Source organism: Haliotis rubra, unplaced genomic scaffold (genome assembly GCF_003918875.1).
Source record: "Haliotis rubra isolate DU_JTF1 unplaced genomic scaffold, ASM391887v1 Scf99, whole genome shotgun sequence".
Taxonomy (NCBI): domain Eukaryota; kingdom Metazoa; phylum Mollusca; class Gastropoda; order Lepetellida; family Haliotidae; genus Haliotis; species Haliotis rubra.
In genome coordinates, this window is record NW_025767734.1 from 1905105 (window position 1) to 1932843 (window position 27739).

The following is a 27739-nucleotide window of genomic DNA, read 5'->3' on the forward strand; positions in this document are numbered from 1 at the left end:
ACTGAATATAAAACACTTCTAAGTACTAACACACGGTTTCTTATGTCGAAGATTTTGTGACATATCACTGTCGTAATTCAGGAGAAATTTGTGTAATTTTCTGTCAAGATATGACCCTGTTCTAGCGAACTAGAGAAGAAAGTTTGGAAGTTTTCTCGTTCTGTGACGTTTCGTGTTATGTCAAAGAGATTAGCGAACCTGCTGTTGGGCAGGTAAAGAAAATCCGTACTTACTATTTCATAACACGAACATCGAGGAACATGATGAAACCGATTGTACCCACAGCGAAGAGGGCGAGGCATGGTTTTAGTATAGAGTCACTCATCGGATCTGATGGGAGACGGTCAGAATCCCCTGGGGTGGTGAGAGAAAAGATCCACCCTGGGGAATCCGAACTCGGAGGCAGAGTCCCTCCGCTCCACCCAACGCTGCAGTCACCGTTAAGAGGAAGTTTTTTCAGTGAAAACCCAAACGAACTATTAGCTCTGAGGTCTGCCTGGGGGCTCGTATCCCCACCCCTCGGAGGATTCGGTCAGCTGGGGCAAGGTGGATTTGGCCATCCCCAGGGTCTTCCCTTCAACCCATCTCTGTTTGCGGGGGGTCGAGATCCCTTCCAGCTCTACCCGTGGCTCCTGACCCGACATGGTCACTGCGTCTCATACCCATTTCCAGGTACGTCTTTCATTAAGTCTTCATATTTATATTAGATATATATTCATGATAACTACGTTTATACCCACCATTTAACCTCTATATGAAGCTCATGGATAGCCCAAAGGCTTCAAAACCCATCCTTATGATTCCTCGATTGAGGTGTAATAAACCATCAAAATTAGATTCAGTTTATATTATATCATTTTAACTACATTCTTTTCTTTAATTTCTATTGCTAAATATTTCATAAAATCTTTCTCTTAAATCCAATGTCTGACAAATCATGCTTCATCAATGTGTTCAAGCTCCATGTATCGATTTAACCAGCAGATAATGTTTCAAGACAGAAATTTGACCGAAGTTAATTATCGCTGACCAGAGAATTCTGCTGAATCAATAAGTCAAATATTTGAATCTGCACTGTGCTAGTATTGTTAAACGCCTTAATGAGGGAGATGTTTTCTATAAATACATTAAGTTTTTGTTCAAGTTCTGTAACGATAGATTTTCAATTTGCAGGCGACATGAAACCTCTCTACAAGCGATACTGTAATAGCCCATTGATTGGAATCAGTAGCACACGAGCCCAATTGACTACCTTTTGTACTTCTCGTTTTCTCTCCCTCAAGACAACAGAGCTGCACCATCGAGTGCAGCAGCGTTTTAGCTCTGTCAGTATTGTACGTACTAATAATCAATGGTGCCTTGACGTTTAATAAATATGATTTCAGCCTTTGAACAAGTATATTGAGTTTTTCAGAGCTGATAGAATTAACGAGAAAGGGCGTTTTGTTTAACGAGAGAACACTGGCGCAAACTGAACAACTATTTTTGTAAATTTTAAAATGTTTGGTGTTACATAAATTTCATCTTCTCATGACATCGATTAAATAGTTCACTTTAATCTATATAGTTTAACGAAAATCGATATCCTTTCTTTACCTGCATAAAACCATATACATATAATATTTTCCGTCTTTATTAGTTATGAAATAATAATATTCTGTATGCAAATAATGGACATTGGATTCAGATCTTAAACAACTCAGAACTATATTACATCATTTCACATATTAATGTCAATACAACTATTCACGAAATACAAAATAGGGTTGATATTTGTATATTTGTCACGTTTTGTACAACCATAAATACATTGTTACGATGAGCAGCGCCTTCATCACTCGATTAAATATAACATATAACTCTCAGTGCATTAAAACAAGAATATAATTACATATATCTCATGCTTCAAGTTCGAATATCAGAAATTACTTCAATTAGTCTGTCCTCGGTTAAAGCCTTCTCGATCAATCCATAACTGCCGGGGTCGTACGAAGATGGCGAGTCTCCTGCCCAGTGTCCCCCTGACCCCAGACCTCCCTCCACCCTCCCGGGGGAAAGTACCAAAGCGAGTGTTTAATTTAAATCATGGCATCATTAAATCACCCTTACAACCAGCATCTGGTCTCATGTCTCGTGTACATGGGGAAGTGTCAAGCACTGTAACACAAATGATTTATATACAGTGGATCTACGAGTCGTACCAAGGCACGAGAAAGAAACATTACTTTCACACTTACATTAATGTACAGGTTGGTCGGTTTGTTGTTTAACGCCGCACTCAGCAATATTCCAGCTATATGGCGGCGGTCTGTAAATAATTGAGTCTTGACCAGACAAAATATAAAGGTCTGCTTGGGTTACCTTTGCTGAGAATAGGTTGTTTGTACGGTCAAATAGTCATGTGATGGTCATTCGTGTCTTAGTATTAATATTAACATTGAAGAAACATTCAATTATATTTAACCTAATGCTTGACATATTATTGTGAAATACATATGTTATACACAGATGTTTACTCAAGATTTGCATCTCTCTTGACTTTAATACCAAGTAACTGCATTTTATCTTTTTTATCTTTATAATAAACATCCCCGTATAAGTCAGGAATGTTGTTCCTCCCTTGGGGTTACAACATGAGCAATAAAAACGGTTCACTTAGTAGCGAGAAAATCTACACAAGTGTCTCAGCATAAACAAGGCTTAAAGCTTGACGTACACAGAGATAACATTTACAAACTACGTTATATCATGTTTATGCGTTATGATAATAAACTGTTGTTTTCATTTTGTATTATTAGTGTAGCGTAGAATTCAAGACGCTATGATATTGAAACCCCAAACCTCAAACTCCTCTAAACAGCTGATTGAGATATTTTGTTTGTTGAGTTTGATTATAAAAATAATAATAAATATTGAAGCCTGTGTCACCATTATAACATCATTCACGGGCTATGTTTAATATTTGTACAGGTTTGTCAAGATTAGATGACTGTTATCCTTATGTGCGTTTGAAGCGCAGGTGACTTCAGTAGCATGTAATGCAAATTGAAATTTCTTAAATTAAATCTTGGGTGAAATATAACCAGTGTCATGTGACCCTAAGTATATGTCAACACTCACAGGGGATAATCCCTTTATCAAATGTACTTAAAATCCTCCAAATATTTTCCAGCCACCGGCCCCATTTACTCCGTACGACCCCGCCTCCTACAAATAGCAGTAACGCTGTACGTAAATCTGTCACTACAAAAGCCCCCGTAGAGAACTGTTGGTTAGCATCATGCGAATTTGGAATGAGATTATTTTCTCTCTTTCTTACCCAGAATTCCTTTGACCCCAATATATCATAACAAATTCACACATTTTCTACAATTTTTAGTTCATTTTTCACTTGAGCGACTTCCTTGATAACTTTTTATTCCCAAACAGGCCATATTATTTACGGAACTAGACCAGTTTGTTGAATCGTTATTTACACCAAGTCCTTATCTCCTATCAGGAAGCCTTGAAGCTCAATCAGAGATCATTCACTTTACTGGGAACTGTCTTCTTCATTCCTCTGAACTTCTACACAGTACTCTGTGATTTGAATGTAAAGAGAGCAAAGCAGTTGAGGAATTAGCCCCGTTTCAACTTCTTCCACGGACCGAGCAGGAAGGGAGTTTGTTAAGGGGAGACAACCTCTGCCGCACTGCTGTCTTAGCATGTGAACCTTCCGAGACGACAAAAAACCGTGAAGTGAACCAGTTTGATAATAAAAACCGCAATTACAAATTTAACGTTTTTCTTCGCAATATGGCTGTGAAAGGGAATCTTGTTAATACATTCTGCGCATCATTTTGTAATACTTCGCCAGCAATACATTTTCCTCCCTTGAAAGTATTTTCATAGAGCATCTCGGTAACACTTGTTTCATTGTGTGAATATTTTCATTGACTGTTAGTGTAAGCGGGGAACCTCGCCATTCAGATTAACACAGTGAGGCGTTATAACCCGGTTGATAAGTCCCCCAAAAGGGTACAACGGCTTGTCAGTACTCCAGGCATGAAACCACGGAGCGGACAAGCGTTCTCGCATCAACATCCCGTCTCTCGCTGATCGCCATTCAGACTCACTGTAAAGGTATTAGCCAATATTAGCAACTTTAAGAGAGAGGACCTTTTTATTTTGTTTAGCTACCGTCCACTTGAGTTGAGAATAGCTCGCGGGAGTTTGCGCGTACAATTAACACCTGAATTGCAAAAGACAAGATCATGGGCTTGATTTAGACATGGGAATTTCGCCACTTGTCATCACAATAGACATGCCCTCTTGCCTCCTCATCTACGTCTAATCTATTAGCATTTACTTTATTTAACACCAATTCCATTACAAGGTGTGATTATTCTATAGAGGCAATGTACAGCTTGCCACAAGGGTGTGAATAAAGCGAAGGGGGAGGGGGACAGAGCACATTACGGGGGATCGCTCGACACGATACAAACCTCTTGGTCTACCGCGGTCCCTTCTCTTCTCACAGAATTCGTCTTTTCAAGTATGAAATTGAAATTGTGGCAGATATTTGTCATCCACGTCGACTATTCATCATCCGATGATTGCCTCGAATTAAGTGTGTATCCCCTCGCGATCAGATGTAAGATGCTATAATGAGCAGCAGAAATGCGATTTCCCCTAGTCCGCTTTGTGTAGATCTACCATTAAACCTACGTCCCATAGTAATTATGGCGGATATGTGGAAACGAAATACACATACCAGGTAGGTATGTAGCACCTGTAATTACCGTGCCGATGAACAGGTATCACTACAACTGAAGATACTACTTAAATACCACTGCAGTCTATTGGGACGAAAAATAATATTGCATTCCAAATCCATGTTAATCTTGCCGGGTTTGCAAATATTCAATATTGTCCAGTTGGAGCAAAATCCTATTGAAGATATTTGTTGTTTTATATATTGAAAGTTACAGTTTTGCTTTCAGATTGTCAAATCTTCCAGGTTCTCGTATTAAAGGTTCAAGACATGAATCTGTTATTCATTTATGATAATATTTATGTTGTTATTGATAGATTCAGCATCAAAAGAAGCATATTATTTTGGGGATAACAGGCTTTTTTTTGTAAATTCAGGTATAAATAAATTCTATGATATAGATTTGTTACAAGAAATCCTTTCCAGATGTTATGAATCATAATTATTTGCCTATATATCTTCCTATTAAAATTGCAATTGTTTATATGTAAATATTAAGAGACATTTGCACAACCTGAAAAATATCGCGACCTGCAAAATAGACTGACGTACAAAAGAAAGTATACACCTGGTGTTTTGGGATTATTTGAAAAGTGTTGTGATTTTGACTGGCAACTTTGCAATTGGGCACGATATCTGTGGTGTTTTGGCAACATATTAGGAAAGTCTGTGACTTATATATCACTGTAAAAACTCCTTTCAAAACATTTACGTCGCTCTTTGGAAAGTAATCCCAAAGCACCAGGTGTGTATATCGTACGTCAGTTTATCCGCTATACAGGTCACTCGTAATGTTAAACTTCTTACCTGTCACGTAAATACAGATGTCCCTGTCTTGATGTTCACCTACGTATATTTATGTATATTTTTGTTTTTAAAACTGCTGGCAAGATGTTCTTCAAGGTATATGAATTTCACAAATATCCAGTGCCATTGAGTATAAAGAAGACATATTACTCTATGACTTTCAACTTTTGCATATACTTTATTAAAGTGTACATAGATAACGTAAACGAAAATGATTAATCTTTTAAAAAATTCATGTGCCAAAGAGTTCATTCGATAATACTCGTTGAGAAAACCTTCCTTCTTGTAGTACGTTCGTCAAAATTACAGAATTATTTCCGATATAAGACATGGAGTTTGAATCATTGAAATGTATATCCATCAATAGCTATTTTTTTTGTTGTAAATCAGAGTTCTGGTTTTACTAAAACCCCGGTCACTTCTAAAACCCTGGTCACTTCTAAAACTCCGGTCACTTTACCAACAGTCATTATTACAGTCGACCTGTTGAAGAACTGTGCATTAGGCAATAGAAGCGTATCATCTGTTATAAGTACCTATTAAATAAACACTTACCTGGTTGTGCTTATATCCGGAAATTAGTTGCTCCGCTCATGTTTTATTTGTAGATAGAGTGAATTGTGTTTAGGTCCTTTCTTATAAGGGGGAAACAAATTGAAAGGGGTATATATTAATTAGCTTTTCAGTTAAACAGCATGATATATGATCAATTTATGATTAGGTGTAACATATTGTATTCTCGTGAAAACTTCCATGTCATACCCCCCCTCATTGTGGGAGATACACCTTTGTAGGTGATCTGTCTCTTTTGTTGAACATCCCCGTTGTCAAGGCTGCAGGTTCATGTCTGTGTAGCGTTCTCTGTCAAACTTACATGTGAATTGAAAGAAACAGATTTAAAAAAAAATAGTGTCAAAGTATTCCGAGACATTGTTACAACTTGCGCCAATATTGGAAAACAAGGTCGGCCGGTCTGGTTTAATCAAAGGGTTTGTAAGAATCGTTAAGTGGAGGAGTTCATTCGTTTGCAGAGAAATAATTGTTCCTCACAACCCAATAGAGATTACTAATAATATATACCAGTATATGTTATTGAGATATTAAATATTACACTATCCCTTACAAAATTGATTAGTAAAATACATATAGCTTGAGCATAATGTGTCGAAAAGATTACGAAAAATATATACCAGTGTTTTTTGTGGAAATAGTGTAAAATATTCCTCACAAATATTGTTTACTATATATGTCATTTGATTTATGATACCTCGGTCATGATGCCTCAAAACGGTTGCAAAAATATATACCAGTGTTTTTTATGGAAATAGTATAAAATATCCCTTACAAATATTGATTACTATATTATTGATCTGTTTTATGATACCTCGGTCCGATTACTTATGTCAAAGTATGCAATGTATGTTTTTAAGAAAAGTAGTATAAAATATCCCTAACATGTGTTGATTAGTATGTCTTATTTGTCCATGACACCTCAGATCGATTACTTACGTAGTTTATACTAAATATATTGTTTTTAAAATAATATGAAATGTTACTCACAAATGGTGATTATATAATATTGTATGTCTATTTCATGACACCTCAAACCGACTACTTATGAAAGTATGTGTACATATTTCTGTAAATGAAGCAATCTATCTCACGCTAGGTTGTATTGTACAAGTTTTCGGTTTCAGTTCTAATCAATACCATTTGGGACTGCGTTAGGTTCCAGCCAGTTCTTATAAAGACATAAGTGGGGAGAAAACATTGGCAGCAGATTGTGGTAACGATGGGCCAGGTTAAATTATGATGTCATTACAATGGAATATTGAACATTACCATAATATATCCCTGCATCTGTGCGTAACGAGAATATTTATATTTGATTTACATAATGTCTTAGGACACGCAGCTTTCCTTTTGTTGAATATCATTACTTAAATCGCTGAATGTTCAAGACGACTGATGAGAACAAAACGATGCTATTGATCGTAAATGCGTTTAAGTACATGACAGTGGCGGGATGTGTAACAGAATTGGACAGGTATGAACAATAAAATCTGTTTCATTGTTGCGCATTTAACATTGCACATGTTACTCGGGCACAAATAGAGGATGTCAAATGATATTGAGCTTTTGTCATTTAGTTTCACAGCCTCATCGCAAGTAACAGGTATACATATCATTGGTATTAGTTTACCATGGAATGGCCTTTATACCCCGAGTTTACTGCCGCGACTGTATATGCCGTAAACATTTTACCGTGGGACTATCACTAAAGATGCTATTCAAAGTAAAATAATTTATACTGAAAACCACCTACCGTAGTACAATAGTATATTTTACAAAAGTGTGTTTACACCTGTGTACTTGATCACTTGTGATGAAAGGCAGACATAAAATACTGGTATGATACATTGTATTTTTGTAGAAGGTAGTAAGAAGTGAAATGTCTTTAAAGAAGTTTCCTGAGAATGAGAAATATTTTAAAAAGTTTCCTGAGAATGAATGAATAAATGAATGAATGAGTGATGAATGAATGAATGAACGAATGAAACTGTCCTGAAACACGATACGATGTAACACACTAGCCTTGTTTCAAGTCTCAACTGAATGCTACGTATGATGTACAGTAATTTTATCCTTGTAATCGGCAAGTCTACATAAGCTGTCAATATGTCTCATCTGAGGACGCCATTTGTTATAGGCCAACTTGTTATTAATATTCATTTTTTTAGACAAATCAATATTTTAACGATTATTATTTGCTCAGATAATCGAGACTCGCGCAAGTCTAATAACACACGTTAATATTTTAACACACTTGGCCAAAATTAATCCTTCTCCCTTTAAAACTATATACAACTGAAAAGAAGGTTTGGGTCATGCGATTCTTTCGCGCCACTCAAGGCATGTACACATTAAACATTGCTTGCTGAAGTACCTACCTCCTAAAATAACAACATTCAAATAGATAATGAATTCATTTGGTATTTTGAGACTTGAACGTTGGTAAGGAACAGCACATGCCATTTTACATCATGTAATTGATTCTAACATGGTTACGTAATTATCCACTTAAACTAGATCCGATGATCACTTGGCATTGCCTCCTCAGACAATAATTACATGATACAACCTACCTCCTTCACTGAAGAGCGGTTTAACAGGGACCTTTAATCTTTGTGTTTGCGTCTTGACGGGTTGTCTATGACGACAAACATCGCCATCGTCATCGACACGGGGAGGGGCATGGGAGGAGACGGTATTGGCACATCAAAGTCGGGGTTTGAGTGGGTGTGATGTGATCATGGACTCCAATCACCGACCTAACCTACTGATGGGAGAGTCATCACTACCGGGTGTAATTAGAGAACAACGTGGTTTACCCTGCACTGTAATGAACATAGTCAGATGTGGTGATTTAACGCCAGATAGTAATAATTTGAGATATCTACACATTCGGATCCTAATTTCGTGAACGAGAAATTACAGGATCGTATCCGTAACATTACTAGTTTCAAATAAATGTGGAACATTTAGGATTTTGACCTCGATTATCAACAATACAAATAATTCAAGTGAGTATAGTTTTACGCCGCTTTTAGCAATACTTTTAGCAATATCACGGCGGGGGACGCAAGATAATTCAAGGTTTTCCAATCAAATTTGTTTCTTAAGACGTTTGAACAAAAAAAACCTACATATCTTAGAATATTCTCTCAGACAAGAATGCATATGAGAGTAGACAGCATGACGAAATATACATTTATCTAATTTCTTTAAGTATATTTAGAAATATCTTCTCATTTTCTAATTGAAAATAAATGTTATCAGTTGACAAAGCCTGCAGCTAACTGACCTACGAGGCATTAATGACGAAGTGTTGACGCATAAAGGTATACTTGATTTCAGGATACTTGGCTCAAGTATTTTAACAAAGATGAGTTAATCCAGCATCCTAAATGAAATATTTTGGGCAGTATAAATAGAATATAGAAAATCCGTGTTAGAATTGTTCTTCAACATCCCATACTTGTGGTATTCGTAGTAAAATATTTATACAATTAACAGTGCTTTTTTTTGTTTTGTATATTGTGTATATATGTAAATGTTTTGCTTCTTAAGTCTCCCATAACTTCAAATGGAGCGGCTCGTGGTATTTTATGTAATATATGCGCTTATTCATATGTTGTATGCTTATAAATTGTACCAAATGAGGTGAGACTCTAATAAATGATTATCTAATCTACTTGTCGTAAGAAGCGACCAACAAGATCAGGTGGTCAGGGTCGCTGCTTTTGTTGCTCCATGTCTTTGTATCCTAACTGCTTAGACCCATGCTCATTATGCCAATCACTAGACTATCTGGTCCAAACTGCGGCGTAACGCCACAAACAAGCCTCGTTGGAGAAGCGAAATTGTTTCACCTCCGTTTGCAAAAATGATGAATAAAAAGAATCTGCCTCTACAGAGCTTACTTATTTAAAGGGACTGGCACAACCCGGGTATTCTCTAACTTCCTGGAGTAGTATATATTTATTCAGGGATTGACGGTTACAGAGATACACTGTCCAAGTTTCATACACATTACCAATGGTTAGACCTAGAATAGAGTCTCCCTTTAAGTAGTGTTTCAGATGTAACCAAATTGTTACAGTGAGTGAGTGAGTTTTGTTTTACGCGAGTCTGAACCATACAATCCATGGCCAGTGATCAACAGCATGAGCATCGATCTGCGCAACTGGGAACCGGTGACATGTGTCAACCAAGCGAGCGTGCCTGGCCACGCGATCCCGTTAGTCGCCCCTTACGAGAAACATAGGTTACTGAAGATCAATTGTCTAACCCGGATCTTCACGGGTCCAAATTGTTACCTGTTGTAAAAATAAATAAATAAATAAATAAATAAATAAATAAATAAATAAATAAATAAATAAATAAATAAATAAATAAATAAATAAATAAATAAATAAATAAAAAAAATATGTTGAAATTTTCAGAATACAATCATGCCGAAGTATCTCAAAGTTCTTGCTAATCTCGTAATGCTTATTTAAGTGTTACCATTTCTATGTAAGATCAAAGAGCAGTTATAACGCGTATCAAAGCGATACGTATCCGCATTTATTATCCATATGGTGAAACATAACCAGTGTCATAAATATGTTATGTGCACATGTCTACATAATACTTTTGCCTAGCAATCATTGTTTCTGTGTTTCGTCGTCTGTGACGTCATTAAACAATTGAAGGTGACGTCAATGAACTGGGCAGTCACACTTGCTTACCGTGTTTTACTGCACAAATGCACATGAATAAAATGGATAATAAAGACACACTTGCAAGTGTGCCACACGACTTATACGAAACTCGTGTAATAATCTCTCTCTCTATATGTTCTAATGGGTGTAGAACGTTGTAGATACAAGCTATGTACAATGGATTACTAGTTTGTGACAAGTCAGCGCTCTTGTCAGTGCTCATCGGCACACGCCCTGGCAGAATGTGCTGAAGAATAAAGCTTGTATTATACAACCATTGTATCATGTATTGTGCATATCGCAGCACAGCGTGAGGGAAGCATCTGAGCGTCCATAAACTATATTATAGGGTGTGTGTTAACATAGCCACTTTAATGCATTGACTATAAAAGCCCAGGTGTATTCATAAGCACATATTCTTGAACTGACATAACACATTATTAATAACTAATAGCATATTTTGTTGTGTGTTTATAGAAGTGTAAATTCCTCCCGTCTTTTCAAGTATTAAGGGTATTGTATTGAAACAAATATCTCTATTTTTGATTCAAGTTGACGCTACTCCCACTAATATCTCAATCTTTCTCAGGGCAGGAAACCGTCTCTCATTGATAGCACTGTATAGAGAGGTCATTTAGTTCACCGGTGTGAACATCGTCACAATGGACGACAAATAGACCCAATTTTTAATTACTGTATTCGTTGACTCTGCTGGTAGTATACCTTTGTCAGCCCTTTTTGTACAGGTGAGACGATGCTCAGATACAGCTCTTCTCATCTAGGACGTACGGCGTTCAGCGCTCCATACAGCGCAGCAGCGACACGGTTATATACGTTCCTACAATGATACGGTGATGATGACCGAAGACAACTTGATAAACGATGCGTGGAGCCGTTCTCGGGGCAGTCGTGCAGTATTGCAGCTGTGCGCGCTTGGTCTCCGACGCTGACTAGCCTCTACACGCGCTTCTTTAATTAATGAGCGACTGGTGAAAAAAATGAAATAGAGTAAATAGTGAAAAAACTTATTGCGGGAGGTCCGCAGTAGCGCAAATACTCGTGATGTTTTCTCCTATTGGTGGGTCTTTGTGGCTGGGCACTTGCCGACTACTTCAGCACACCCTTGCCAACTCCTCGCAGCGCTGTTAGCACCGATAGGTTATTCTCGGCTTTGTTATGGAGCGAAGTGTTTAGGGGAATCAGGAGCTTTGCCCCTGTGTAAGACACACTTAGGTTTATAATGATGTCCTTTCTACACCGGTTACGGGACTGAGACAGGGAGACGCTCTTGGCCCTAGCACAACCTTAGTACTTTGCACAGTTACTAGTTTGTGTAGGTGGTAAAACCGGAATACATTGGTGAATCCTGGGAGGTCCTCACAACCGACTAAATGGGTTTATTTTAGTTCAGATATTTAAAGAAAAGTGCAATCACATACTCTTAGAGACGAGCACTTAACGAGTATCATTATTTAGAATAACCTCGTTTACAAAATATCAGAATCGAATTGACCCCGGGACAGAGATGAGTGAGTGAATGTTGTTTAATGCCGATTTTCAAGCCCTGTCAGATTGTTATAGTGTTAAGCTGCAAGAGTCTAAAATCGCGGACGTTTTCGGAAAACCAACGAACCTGGATCAAATAATCATGATCGGTGCTATTCTAGGATTCGACTAGCGGATCCTGGTACAGCAAAGGGGCGTACCTTGTTCAGAGATCCACAATGCCTTGACTTCTTGGCTGAAATGCTCTCAACCTGGATCAGGAAGAAGAATGTCATCAGTTCTGTATGTCATACACTAGTCTGACCGGAAGTACACCCAGGAAAAACAGGATCTTCCGCTCTAGTTTGCGTAACCTCCTGAGCATGTAATCCCAGAAAGTTTCCCCCTATGCTCATGAGACATTCAACAAACGTTGTCATTATAGAATTAATTGATTTACAAATTTGGAAGCAGTAGCTCCCTCTTCTTCATATTTCCATTTATCTGATGAGTGAAATTTGAAAAAAAAAAGATATTTCGTCTGTATTGCATCCGGCTGCATGACACGTATGTGTCAATTAAGTGCACCTGACTATTCAGATTCGTATCCATGTGCATACGCGTGCATGTTTGTGTATGTCTGTCTGAAAGCAATGTAACGGTGCACTAAACCAAAAATAAAGCTATTTTTGTACATGTTAACAAAATACATTTTCCAGACTCTATCAGTATAGTTTTCTCTCTCTTGTCGATTGACATCTGGCGTCTTCTGGCGTCTCTTGGCGTCCCGTTCTCTTCCCTTCAACTGGACCGTTCTCGCCGAAGCATAATCTCTGTCACTCCGACGCACTTAAGTCGTCACATTTACAGTGCATGTCACAGCTCCAAAACCACAACACAGCTGACACCAGCTGATAATTACAGCATAATTCGCCCATTAAATTTCGTAATATTCGACATATAATTAGCGAGTGGAAGGTTTATGTGCGATATAATTCATTCCAATAAGAGGTGATTTATAGACCATCTTGTTTGGCCCAGTCTCATTGGCGATATTAATTGTTTTAGGTGAATGGGGGCAAAGCTAAGTCGCACCACTGCCACATCGTTCGTTGTCAATGAACCACAGCACTCTGTCACCGAGCGTAGCAGGCTGACTATCTGTCAGGATTTATAAAGATATTTCTCCGGTCTCCTGTTGTGCTCAGTTGTTCTGTTTCAGGGCGAATTTTTCATTCATAAAACTTGTTGTCATGGCAACGAAAACATGTCTGCAACTTCTGTGAAAAAAATCATTCAGTTAAACTTCAACGCTTAATCAATATCTAGGTATACACATGCACAAGCATGCACGTAAACTGTGACAGGAAACCTTTTAAAAACCCACGATCAACGACAAAAGAGAAGAGCAACAAACAAAACACAAAATAGGCAAAGGCAAAGAACTTCCCAAAATTCGGAAAATCACCATCCCCATCCCAAACTCAAAACAAAGCAAAAAACACAAAATAATCCCAAACAACATCCACCCCAACCCCAACTCCACCCCCACAAAAATAGAAGGAAAAAAACAAGACAAAATAATACACCCCCCCAATAAAACCCCAAAACAACCACACCCAAAAACAACACACCCCCAAAACCCCAACCCCCACCCCCAACAAAACAAACAAACAAAACAAAACACCCCCAAAACAACAACAAACAAACAAACAAACAAAAAACAAAAACAAAACAACAACAACAAAACACACACCAAAAACAACAACCCCCAAATCCAAAAAATAAACACTAATGATAACTTTTCTAAAAAGTTATAATGTTAAAAAAATCCATACCCAATAATGATGTGCATATGTAAAATACACAAACATCTCTCTGGTATCTTCATTTAACAAAGCAACACCAAATTTAAGGTGATAATGATCATATGAAGATAAAATCAGGAAAAAACCCCAAATTATATACGTTTAACTCGTGCTTATATGGCTGTAACGTTTTGGTGAAATGTAGCAATTCCTTACTATAAATATATAGCAATGTCATTACCCGAGATGCGATATTCTGGTAGAGACACAACCCTAGCATCACGTGACAGACATTCCTACCCTGGGTACAACATGATATTTATACCAGACATAAAATCTACAGATAGGGGGCAAAGTAGTTTAAACTACGTTGTAATGATAGGCTAATCCGCCACCCGAGATTTGTGGGGTGTCTCACGTTCAGAGAAATATCATAGTTATCTTCAACTGAAGTTTGATGTTGTCGACCCAAGGCTTAGATGTGAGGCCCCGATAGTCCAAAGGGGGATCGGGTTTCATTTCCGAGCTTGTATTTAGACGTTTTATTCCTATCAAAATCTTGACTATCAATTTTTATGTTATATCGTTTTAAACCAGTAACTATAAAACTTAATGGAGCTTTGGTAAAGGCTAGTAAAGTGGTGAGATATATACCCGAGAGATTGTCCTGAGGTGACCCCGGTCGGGGCTCACCCGGTTGCCAAACACGCCCAGTTTCATTCAGACTTGTCACATCTGGAGCCTACCGTATATTTTCAGGCCACACTCATTTTTAAAGAGACAATAAGATTGTTTTAGTCCTTAATCGTTATTGTGACCCGCACAGTGATATGATGGGGAGCTGTTTTGAAGAGGCTATAAGTGTCTTGTTTGTGCGCGACCAACACCACACGACTTCATGGACAGGACTTATCGTTCTTGTTTAATTATCAACATGTATCGCTTAGTGTAGTGCTGTACAGAGCAGCCTTAGCTCTACGGCGGCCGTATACTCTTAAAAAAGTAGGGGAACTACATTTTTTATTTACGATTGAAAAAAATGGGAGATATATTGGAGTCAATCAATGTTGATATGATAATAATGAATGTTTTGAGAGTGCATCACTACTTGCCCTTCCTTATGACAATAGCTGTTTGTACAGTAATCGCTCTTGAAAGATGGTTGGTGTATGACGTGAAATTTGCATGTGTACGACTTCTATATTCAGTGTAATAATAACTTCCATATTCAGTGTAATTCTATATTCAGTGTACGACTTCTATATTCAGTGTACGACTTCTATATGACATTCAACTTCTATATTCAAACGACCCGGCTAGAAATAAACAATCATGACATCTGTGTGATGCAAGATGATTGTCAAAATTAATGGTCTACAGTGGGTAAGAGTTCCTCCCGTTCCCCCATCCCAAATAATATTTATAAATATACTAAAATTATTAACAAAACTAAACACAACAATTACTAGAGAACTCACAACATGACTAAAAGCCAAAATTTAAGTTAGGGCTAGGTTTAGAGTTAGGTTTAGGGTTGGGGGAACGGAAGGAACTCTTTCCCTACAGTGATTTATCGACCTTCTTGAAAACCGTCAAAATCAAGAAGGACACACCATGCACGTGTATGGAGCTACTGCTTTGTGCACGTGCATCCCATGCGTTGTGTTTAGGGGTGGTGATAACTTCGGAGAAATGGTGGTGTGTTCATAAGATGTCTGTCTTTGAAAAATTTGTTAACTTGCTTCCTATACATATTGAAAGTTCAGGTTCCCCTACTTTTTTCTTGAAGAGTATATATTGAGGTGTGGTTGTTCTGTTTGTGCAACGACATCCAGATGTGTCCATAACCTGAAGTAAAACAAAACAGTAACAAAACCCCAAAAAATATCATACGAGTCAGAAATGGCCTTGGTATTCAACCCAGACGCAAGCCTAAAAGGATTGGGGTCGTTGTGTCATTAATGCTGGAATTTGTGACCTGGTTCGTCATACTATCAACCACTGATTTGCCAAGTTTGGACTAGATTACTTGTGTTCCATTCACAGGGGCTTGTAACGCTAAAAACTGCCATCAAGGTATATACTGTCACTGACGGGGTCTTAGTACTATATATATAGTATATACTGTCACTGACGGGGTCTTAGTACTATTAGTACTTAGTCTTTAGTACTAAGACCCCGTCAGTGACAGTATATACCTTCCATTTACGTAAACTGTCACCGATTATCTGCCTTTTACGCCGAATGAAACCAAATTCGTTGGAAAATCTAGACTGGCTACATTCCAGCATTGACGTTGAATAATGAAGATCGCCTTTACATGCTGCGCTATTGCTAACACCGTTACTAGTGCAATAAAACAGAAGCGAAACCATAGCACCAATGCCATTTCTAACAGAGCTCTGTTGTTCCAGGGGCGCCTGAGTCTAACCTGTTATTCCACCCCTACCGGAAGCCGAAGCGGATCCGAACTGCCTTCTCCCGAGTCAGCTGCTGAAGCTGGAACAGGCGTTCGAGAAGAACCACTACGTTGTTGGTCAGGAGAGGAAGGAGCTGGCAGCCAAACTCAGTCTCACAGAAACACAGGTAGGACCTGCATAACGGATATGTACATAGTGGGTGAGTGAGTGAGTGAGTGGGTGAGTGAGTGAGTGAGTGGAGAGAGAGAGAGAGAGAGAGAGAGAGAGAGAGAGAGAGAGAGAGAGAGAGAGAGAGAGAGAGAGAGAGAGAGAGAGAGAGAGAGAGAGAGAGAGAGAGAGAGGGTGAGGGATTGGGTGTGGGTGAGTGAGACTTGGGTGAATGAGTGAATGAGTGAGTGATGTGGGGTGGGGGTGGGGGTGGTTGCGTGTACGGGTGGATGGGATGGGTGGGTTTGATGGTGAGTGTGTGAAATCTGAAACGCCTCAGTCGACAATATTCCAAACTAATAATGAATTTCGATTATATAGTTAAATTTTTTTAGTTGCATACAGTTTCACGATAAACTCTAATAATAATTATGTTTAAGTTTAAAGGTGACTGCGACAACACAGTGTTTAAGAGCAAATATTAAAGTTATTTTAGATAAATAAAACAATTAAGTACACCATGAAAGATCAATATGGAGTAAATGCATTGGGTAAAGTTTATCGTAGTGGTGCCTACCTTCAAAGTTACATCCAAGACATAACTACAGAACCATAACACCGAGGGTGGGGACATTATGAATCATAATAGCATGGAATATTGCTACTCATGAAAACACATTTATGGAATCGATGAGCAAGAAAGTTTTAAATGATTTCGAAGTTTATTTAACCGTTCGTGAAAGTCTGGCGTTATTAGCTCAAAGAGAAAGCCTGTTAGCGTAAGATCAATGGAGGATCGCTTCTCTGGTAATTCTCGCATATGAGATATAATGTGGTGCTACTCGCTGCTGGATACATGCTTATGACGACAGATTAGTGATAGAATTAAACAGTCTTTCCGACATAGCCCTCAAAATATTTGTTTTTGGTCCTCTTTTCCTGATTGGGTCGTGGGTTCAGTGTTACCCCCGCAAGGCAAACTGTAAAGCGAGCAGACGCTTTTTATCACAACACGGCGATCGGAAATCAAACTCACGCTCTCTAGAAGAGCGCGTGATATTGCCCGTCATCTGTGACAACTTATTGAACCTCCGACATTGGAGAGTTCTGCAGTTGAATACGACGGCCCCCCATCCATGGGTTAATGAAAATTCCGCTATAAAGTTGTGCCATTGATTCCCATGAGTACCCATTGCAGATATAACGCACGTCCGAATTTTTCAGATTTCAGAAAGAAGGAAATTAGGTCTGGTATTTCTGTCGAATTAGGCTTAAATTATTTCGCCGTGTTGGGATTGGGGCAGATTATCTCATTTACACCACCAAACTGTAATTAGAAGTTTGCTTTACGTGCTCAAACGCATTTAGACAATAAAGCCTGGTACAAAGGCGGCCCATCTAAGTGGATGTTACTCTGCTTAAGACCCAAGTCTTGAGACTCAAATCAACATCGGGAGGTCTGTAATTGACTCGATGAGGCGAAATTCAACCACGCCGTATTCTTTACTCCGGGGAACGTATTTTGACGGCAGATGATGGGTCGATATCACGTGAAATGGAAAAATATTTTCCAAGTATTCTCCTGCTATTTGTTCAATCATATTTGTCCGTTGTAAGATGTTTGAAGCGGTCGGCTCACCGCGGAGTGATGAGGCCCCGTCTCTTGTATCCTTCCGCCAAGTTAACGTCGTACCTCCTTGTTGAAAACCCCTTCAAAGATTTGTCAAATTATTATGTCAGTGATTCGCGTCACATTGAACTAAGGAGCTAGTTAGACGGAATCTTCAACATAATGTTGGGCTAATGAAAATCAGAATAATTGTCGCGGGGCTTGACAAGAATCGAACACGTCGTGTTTACAGTGGCCGCTTGATTAACCTGCACGATTTACCACAGAGTTATTGGCCCTTGGGTCAAGGTTAAGTTATTGGGATGCAGCGGCACGCCTACCTACAATAGGGGCACAACTTTTGTGGTGTCTACATAATTTACATGCTATCAGATAACATTAACAAATGGTAATTGGCCCAATTGTGGTAGATGTTTATCTATATCGGCCTTCACCAGTATGTCGTGATCATGCCCAGCACAAATGATACAAGCAATTCAAGACATACATGGCCATGAGGGCTGTTTAGTACTCTGGTATTAACACGTGCGCGATTAGCACTACTCAGGGGGGAAAATGGGGTACATGACTTTGTATCAGAGGGGCTAATAACGCATGTTTAGCGTTCACATACGTTGTACGGTCAAGTCAAGGGTCGTCTCTGACGCATACTATATTACCTTTGAGTCGCTGTTTGAAATAGTGCTGATACAGCGATAAGGCTTTTGTCATTCACGTTAAACAGGGACATTTCTAAACAATGAATCCGTGTATTCTACCAAATTTATCTTGAACTGGTGTCAAATGATTGGGTATAGAGTGTTCATATTTTTGTATATATCTATCTGTGCAATTACCTGCAGTAAGCCGAAATCCTGCAAAAATCGTTTTTTGTTTGTCCGTGAGTGGCTGCGTCGAGTTTTACACCGCTTTTAGCAATATTCCGGCAATATCAGGGCGACTTTTTTCGTAAACAGTATTTGAAACATGTTTTCGTAAGAAATTTTACATATTTTCATACTATTCAAACAGACTGCGTATGGGGTTATTTTTGCGTGTTTTATTTTTTTATTTTTAAGATGAAACACGTGTGAAAGGCATTGAGTACACATAGACCAAGACATTAAGGGCAATAGTGTGCATTACATCTTCTAACTGAGCGGTGTAATTACAGGTGATATTGGACTATATATACAGGGCACTTTACACAGTGGGAGGATAGTCGGGCGGGGGAGATAAACTCGCGATAAACACAGGTAACTACCGGTGCTTCTGACATATGTCGGTATAAACCACGTGGTGGGAGTTTAATACAAGAAACGATCTCTCGTTGGAAACTGATCCCAAGTGGTAAATGCTGTCATTTCCTGGTCTTTGACCACTGACCACGGGTCATCCTCCATTATCACTGTTCATTGGCCGCTTTATACATTTATTAAACAAGTCAACACACATGGATGGGACTAGCTACCCGATACGTCTCTCGTCCCTCTCCCCCGTGATGCCGTACACCATACATCATCGTCAAACCCCATCGTGTCATCTGGCCTGCCCCTGTAGATCCACCCTTTTCACATCGCCTAGCAGTTTAGCACGTTTCTCATTCGGGCTTCAACACGCCTTCGGTGGAGGGATAGGCGACCTGATATCTAACAATCGACACCATTTAATTTCAAAACTGAGTTTTGTGTAGCTCTTCATCGTTGATAGCCCGCGCGTGCTCGCAATTAGGACCGCATTAAACATGATAATTTGTTGGTAATGAGGAAAGCAGGATTAAAGTCCTTCCTGGGTTTGGGGGACACGTTTGGGACCTCTTCAGACGTGCTAGGGTAAAGACACTTCAGACCATATCAGGTGTTGGCCTTACAATTACCGTGTTCAACTTCAATGCAGGTTTTATCTGAGTCTAATTTGTCCGTATCGGCGATCAGCTCGCTTGTCCCGATGTTTGCTCTTCTCGGGGAAAGTGTTGCGAGATCCGGCCTCGCTCTGGCCCCCGCCGATACAAGACACCCTTTCAAACCTATTTGTTCCGCGTATTTGTCAACACGTTGCTGAATAGCCCTGGATTGTTCCTTTTCTGTAGTTGACGAACATAAAAGCCTGAGTAACCGATAGCCCGTCGCCTGAACATCCACGCCGATATGTTTCACACCGTCTTTGACGCTTCTCGAGAATGCGCAGCTTGATCGCCGGCGTATGTCTATGTTCACGTTCGTTCCCCTCCCACTTCCAAAGCTGCCCTACCCCCACCCTGGCGGAACACTGATCCCTTCACCTGTTTGACACCTCATTGTACCCTCACACATTGGTCAAACTACGTCTTTGAGGAGCATTAACTTAATTGGCAAACATGTTGTTGAAAGTGACCGCCATTATCCGACACACCTTCCACAGTGCCCGGATGGAAGGACGACAATGAAGGGAGATAATGCTCTTTTATCATCTCAACAAGCTTTGTCAAAGGACGCAGTTCCTGAAGATGTCAATGCGCCTTACTTTCAACGGCTAACTGCGTGATAATAGAGTGCATGTTGTACCACCCTTTTCATTGTCAACCTCGCATTTTGGTTTGTGTCTTTTAGTGGAATCGATTCTTTTAGTATGTCTCTTCCTCCGTTTCAATGTCTCACTGTTCACCCTAGACTAATATTTCCTCTCCGAAATACAACATATATATGTGAAAAAATAAATAGAATTTAAATGCAATCTAGGACAACGCTTCATACCCTTGAGATGGGCCCTCAACACGTGCCATTTTTGTATACTTTAGTCGGATTTTTACAAATATACTTTTAAAGACCTTTGAGATATACTATGTTCAGCCAACAATTCGTTGTTTTTGTAGTACTTTGTGTAAATTGTCTGTCTGAAATTGTCTTGACTGACTGACTGACTGAGTTTGGTTTTACGCCGCTTTTAGCAATATTCCAGCAACATCACGGCGGGGGACACCAGAAATGGGCTTCACACATTGTGCCCATGTGGGGATTCGAACCCGGGTCTCTGGCGTGACGAGCCAACGCTTTAACCATTAGGCTACCCCACCACCCCTGAAATTGTCTTGAACTGTTAATGGTAAGCAAAGGGTGACTTGAACACTTGAAGCGATAGCCTTGACCTATCAAATTATCATACGGCAATATGGAAAGAGTCCGATATTTACGTTTTGGGTTTAAAATAGGTGACAGACCCAAAGTGAAAGTGCAGTACAGTAGTAGTCTATCATTTAACTTGATACAGTGATCGATTGCATCTAGGTGGACTGAACTGATCATATAGCCATTATTCAACATGCATGGTGTCCGATCCGTAGACATGGCTCATTAAATGGCTGATCTATAGCCATATAGTTTGTTTTATCTGTTGCCCGATCTTTTAACAGGTTTCTCTAAATGGCTGATCTATAGCCATAGTGCAGTTTAGCAGGTGCCCGATCTTTTAACAGGTTTCACTAAATGGCTGATCGTATAGCCATAGTGCAATTTAGTAGGTGCCCAATCTCTTGAGAAGTTTCACTAAGTGGCTGACATATAACCATAGTACAGTTTAGCAGGTGCCCAATCTCTTGAGAGGTTTCACTAAGTGGCTGACATATAACCATAGTACAGTTTAGCAGGTGCCCAATCTCTTGAGAAGTTTCATTAAGTGGCTGACATATAACCATAGTGCAGTTTAGCAGGTGCCCAATCTCTTGAGAGGTTTCACTAAGTGGCTGACATATAACCATAGTACAGTTTAGCAGGTGCCCAATCTCTTGAGAGGTTTCACTAAGTGGCTGACATATAGCCATAGTGCAGTTTAGCAGGTGCCCAATCTCTTGAGAAGTTTCACTAAGTGGCTGACATATAACCATAGTGCAGTTTAGCAGGTGCCCAATCTCTTGAGAGGTTTCACTGAGTGGCTGACATATAACCATAGTGCAGTTTAGCAGGTGCCCAATCTCTTGAGAAGTTTCACTAAGTGGCTGACATATAACCATAGTGCAGTTTAGCAGGTGCCCAATCATTTAAGAGAGCTCACTATATAGTCATTAGAGTGCTGTACTCAATGGATACATTAACTTACAGGGCCTAGGGCATTACTGTACAAGACGGAGTGTATTATGCTACAAGACCTAGAGTAATATCCTTTATGATGCTGCAATATGGAGGTAGCTCAGCGTAAAGTCTATGTTTAACAGTGCAATTGCCTTGCCCCACCCCTAAATATCAGCTACGTGCACCCTGGCGCCCGTCTTAGCCGACCAGACGGTGTGCCCTAGCTCACTGCTGTCTGTTGAGGAAATATTGCATTAATAATTTTGTGAAATGAAATATTCAGTATTCATGCTTAATTTATCCCTTTCAGCTCTGTAATTGAAATTTCAGTCGTGCCATGTCTAAATTCCTTTATCAGTAGACTATTTTGCTGTCGAAATTGGAAAATATTTCACAACTTACCACTTCTCCTTAATGCCGAACAGCATTAATAGGAGGGGTATAATTATGAATCGCTCAGCACTATATACAAATCCCATGAAAGAATCTGTCAGAGTCATTTTCCTCGCCGGTCGGTTAGGCTGGGATGACAATAGCAAGCGACAGGAAACGTGGTATATAGTGATGGACCCAGGCCATATAAAGGCAGGGTGTATATGGCCTATGACACCCTGTCTGTATTCATGCCAAGCCCCATGCAGGGGCCAATCAAATCTTGTAATGCCTTGGTGTATGGCTGGCAGACTAAGCAGGCAAGCCAGGCTATTTATCTATGCTATAATCATACTGCTATCACCACTAATTCCTCTATGTTCCACCCTAGGAGGGGGGCAAGTAATACATCATATGGCTTTAATAGGTTCCTGTAATATACAACAAAGAGAGATGTGCTGTATTAACACGGCTTCGTGGGTATACGAGAGGCGCGTTGTGCCTGTTATATCAGCCCATCTCCCACCCAACCATCCTTGTATCAACAAAGTCGGCTCACAATGTACATCCTATATATCTACACGCCCGATCGCCCCATCAGTAGCTACATAGAGCAGGTACCCTGCCACATCCTGACCCACTTCCCCACCCCCACCCCACCCTCCCGCTGCGCTCCACTTCAGCCCCTTTATTGACACGCAGGGAGATATGCATTTATATTAGCCAATTTCTGCGTGTCATTTTGTGCTGTTTGACCCGAAAATTGTTTATCTGTCATATATTGTAGTAGTCGTGTCGTCACACCACGTGATTAGTGTCAGACTCGCAATGTAAACACTATGTTTTATATTCATTGACAGAGTGTCGTGGTATGATAAATTACCCTGTCGTCTTTTTAAATACCACACAGCATAGACTAGAATGGGGACAACTACGGCAATGGGTTAATAATGGGATGTTTAGTACAGTCTGTGCAATACCTGACATGGTGTTCTTTAAGTAACAGTTAACATGGAGGCAATACCCAGTTGTAGTGAAAGCATTGTGGAACGAATCGAATGTTTACGAACAGTAACGATTTTAGAAAAATAAAAAGGTCAATTCTCCCACTTCTTTGGTTTATATCAATATTTAATTTTTAAAGTCATTGATTATGTATTGGATTTCTTGTAAAATAATACAAATATGCATTGTAGGCCCCGGTGAAATAGCTTTATGTTGTAGATTTGAGAAATATCCTTTCCTTCCATTCATAAAATACTAAAAGAAATTAATTACGCTCTTTGTGATCCGCGATCTATGTTTGCGAAAGTAGTGTAGCCGAATGATCTTTTGGGATTTCCTGTTTGTTTTAATGAAAGGGATGGGTAATAAATCTCATGATATATATTACATTCACGGACAACACATAACAACATGCAAACTCCTAAATCAACAAATATTGTTTAGACGAGTAACGCTCCTCGGGTTAGTGAGGCACTAGTCAACAATAATGCGCAAATATGCAGGGCTAATATGATATAACGCAATGCTTACGTTTAACAGTAACATAATGCATTATACACATCCAATAATTCACCAGCTTCCCGCAGCGTCTTAATGAACATTTCTCTTTTCAAGTGTCAAATAGAAGGCATTAAGCTCATGAGCCAGTGATGCAAACCAGCACGAATGGATGGCAACAAGTACAACGATATTTTTTCTTTAAAATTTAACTTTTAACAACAAAAACTGACTGATGATTAAATACATTTTGTTACATTCAATCCAATATGAAATTGAATATGAAATTCTATGCTTTTCAGTGGAATGAGCCGATAAGTCTCTCATAAAGACACTATTATTAGGATTGTGGTCATAGGTCTCCGTGCTGAATAATAACTCAAACCTAGGAAAGAAATCAACTTTGTCTTTTTATTCATGATATTTTCTAACTCAGTGGTTAATTATAAGGAAAATAGACTCTATTTGTAGCAAATGTGTCTAATTCCAGTACATTTATTACCTTCACAGTGTGTGTGTGGTTGTCGGTCTGGGCGACAGTAGCTCATTATACGTGCAGCTACCGTCGGGCAGAGAAAATGGTTGATTTGAATGATAAACCTATAATATTGTGTGCGGTCACGGTTGGAAAAGCCGGGGGTGCGTGACGGACTATGTCCCCCCAACGGCGTCAGGGATGACTGACACACGTCAGCTGAAACTTCTATACGGAACGACACCTACAACGAAATTACTGCCCGACGACAAAGCACGGAGACGAGGGAGGGCTATATTAGGCTTTGTTGGGGCATAATCAAGTTTGTAAGATGTTTCCATTGTATGTTGTTTATGTTCAGTCGGGGTAGCGCTACTGATAGGCATTACTGTTGTCAGCGAAGGTAGATTAGTGCCAAATATGATTACCATTGTTGTGGACCCCCGAGCATGGTGTTATAATTCACACATGGTGTACTTCAACAAACCCCACCTCCGGCTAACCCTAGAACTGACTTAGTCTGTCTCACAGTCCCTGAACCACATTATTTCCCCTATTGTCTAGCTCCTAAGACCCTAAACGAAGCAAGTCTAGATTCCCTCAGGTTGGGGTTCCCTCTGAATCGCTATTCTCCCTGGGACTCCTTTTCAATTTAAATGGATTTGTTTGTTACTAAAAAAATTATATGTATTTAGAGACTAATCGTTAGTCTAAAACTGGGGGTGTGGGGTGGGGTGGGGTAGCCTAATGGTTAAAGCGTTGGCTCGACACGCCGAAGACCCGGGTTCGATTCCCCACATGGGCACAATGTGTTATGAGCCCATTTCTGGTGTCCCCCGCCGTGATATTGCTGAAATATTGCTAAAACGGCGTAAAACTAAACTCAGTCAGTCAGTTAGTCTAAAACTGACTGTGGTCGATTGTCATCAATAGGTGGGACTAGCCTCTCTTTCAGACCCCAATGCGTATATTTAATAAATCGTTCACCACTAACCCATTCTCTCTTCTCACACAGCTCCATATGCTATTACACGTCCCCATTTTAGCCCCCTGAAGATGTGATACTGGAGGTTTCCGTATACTCCTTTATGGAATTATTTGTGCTTAACCGCATACATAACTTTGAAAAACTTTATAACGGTATAAGGTTGGGCCTCTATTGGAACTATCGGATAGAGATACTAGCCGAGGAATTCAGAAGCTTGGACACGAGATCCTCAGTGGAGCCGAGCTAATTCGGATGTACATCCTGGCGGATCGAAGTAGCAACTATTCATATATCCGTCTAAAAATTTGGTGATTTGTATTTTTGCGAGAGTTCTGGTATAGATTTGGATTGGGGTAGGGGTTGGAGTTTATGGTAGTGGTTGTGTTTCGGTTTTCGTAAGCCAGCGCAGTGAAAAACCTCTCATCTGACGGTTACTTGAGTAAAATGCGTGACTAAACAAAGTGAAATAGCGATAATTTGTTAATTCTTGCATTTTAATCAAGACAATTGCGCCGTTTCGGCATGGATATTGCGTGGTGCGGCGTTAGACCAAAAAAAGCCCACCTGTATTTTATGAACTTGTGTGAAAACTGTGTTATTGATTGAGTATTTGCAGGTCATGCTTATCTTTACTGACTTCCTGTGACCCATTCATAAAACTTCCATCACCTTTGCCCAATGAGATTCGTTTTCGGCTCTCGAGACTGGAGCTCTCTGGCGTTTTATTTTGTATAGAAGAATGCAAATTAATGGTCTTTTTATTCATTTGAAGGTGAAGGTATGGTTCCAGAACAGGCGAACCAAATACAAGCGTGTCAAGTCTGAGGAAGGCTCCTCGTCACCCCCTCATACCCTTGACCAGTCCGAGGCAATCGAAGAATCTGAGAACGAGGCTCTGGCAGAGGACATGATACCACGTGACTGTGGTGACGACGATGACGTCGCTGACGACAGTGATGACGAATGTGCAACAGTGGACGTGTCGTGACTGGCGTTAATCAATGACTGTACTGTCATAACGTCATTTATTGTGGCCAAATAAAAACCACCGAGGCGATTTAAACGATTTCACATGACCAAAGAACTGTAATGGTGACTATATGCCACAGACTGATTATATTGAACCTCCATGAACTTGTATAATATGGTTTGTAAGTGGAATCTGAGATTTGCACGACGTGGTGTTCGCACGTTTGTTTGTTGTTGAAAACCACGTTCGGTAATATAGCAGCAACATGCTGACTTGTCTGGACTAGACAATCCAGTGATTGATATCATCTTCATAATCTACACAACTAGGAAACGATGCCATGCACCAACCAGTCAGTGAGCCTGACAGTCCGTTCCCGTTGCGACAAACATGTCCATGCATTGTATAGTGTCCTCTTAATAGTCTCTCGACATTATGTTATGTACGTTCATTTTTCATATAGAAAAGAAAAAACACAGAAATCCACATTTTACATTGATAATGACATACATGGATGGAGAAAAACAAGCCATAATGTAAAACAATGTACTCCTTGAATTATGAAATTAATTATTCGTATGAAAGTGCTATGAATCACGACCACACGCTGATATTTATTTTCAGTGCATGTTAAAGTGTAACTTTTATGTACACTTGATGTGTGACAACCTTATTCTGTGGGTAGTCGGTAGTTGACTGTCTGAGCGGAGTAATGTTTGAACTGTTTGCACAGTATGTGTGACAATATTATTATGTGAGACAATATTATTATGTGAGACAACATTATTCTGTGAGACAACATTATTTTGAGAGAATCGTTGGTAGTTGACTGTCTGAGCGGAGTAATGTTTGAACTGTTTGCACAGTATGTGTGACAATATTATTATGTGAGACAATATTATTATGTGAGACAACATTATTCTGTGAGACAACATTATTTTGTGAGACAACATTATTTTGTGAGACAACATTATTTTGAGAGAATCGTTAGTAGTTGACTGTCTGAGCGGAGTAGTAATGTTTGAACGTTGTTTACAGCGGAGTAATGTTTGAACTGTTTGCACAACATTATTTTGAGACAATATTATTATG

General features: G+C 39.5%; 1 protein-coding gene across 1 annotated transcript; it reads left to right on the forward strand.

Annotated features, from left to right (window-relative positions):
• The first annotated feature begins 260 nt into the window (after positions 1 to 260).
• On the forward strand, positions 261 to 27653 carry LOC124265687 (homeobox protein EMX1-like). Its single transcript, XM_046700486.1, is given in 4 exon segments — positions 261 to 672; positions 16535 to 16597; positions 16600 to 16706; positions 26450 to 27653. Coding segments are annotated over 4 exon segments (798 nt in total). The 3' UTR covers positions 26666 to 27653.
• The last annotated feature ends 86 nt before the right edge of the window (positions 27654 to 27739 follow it).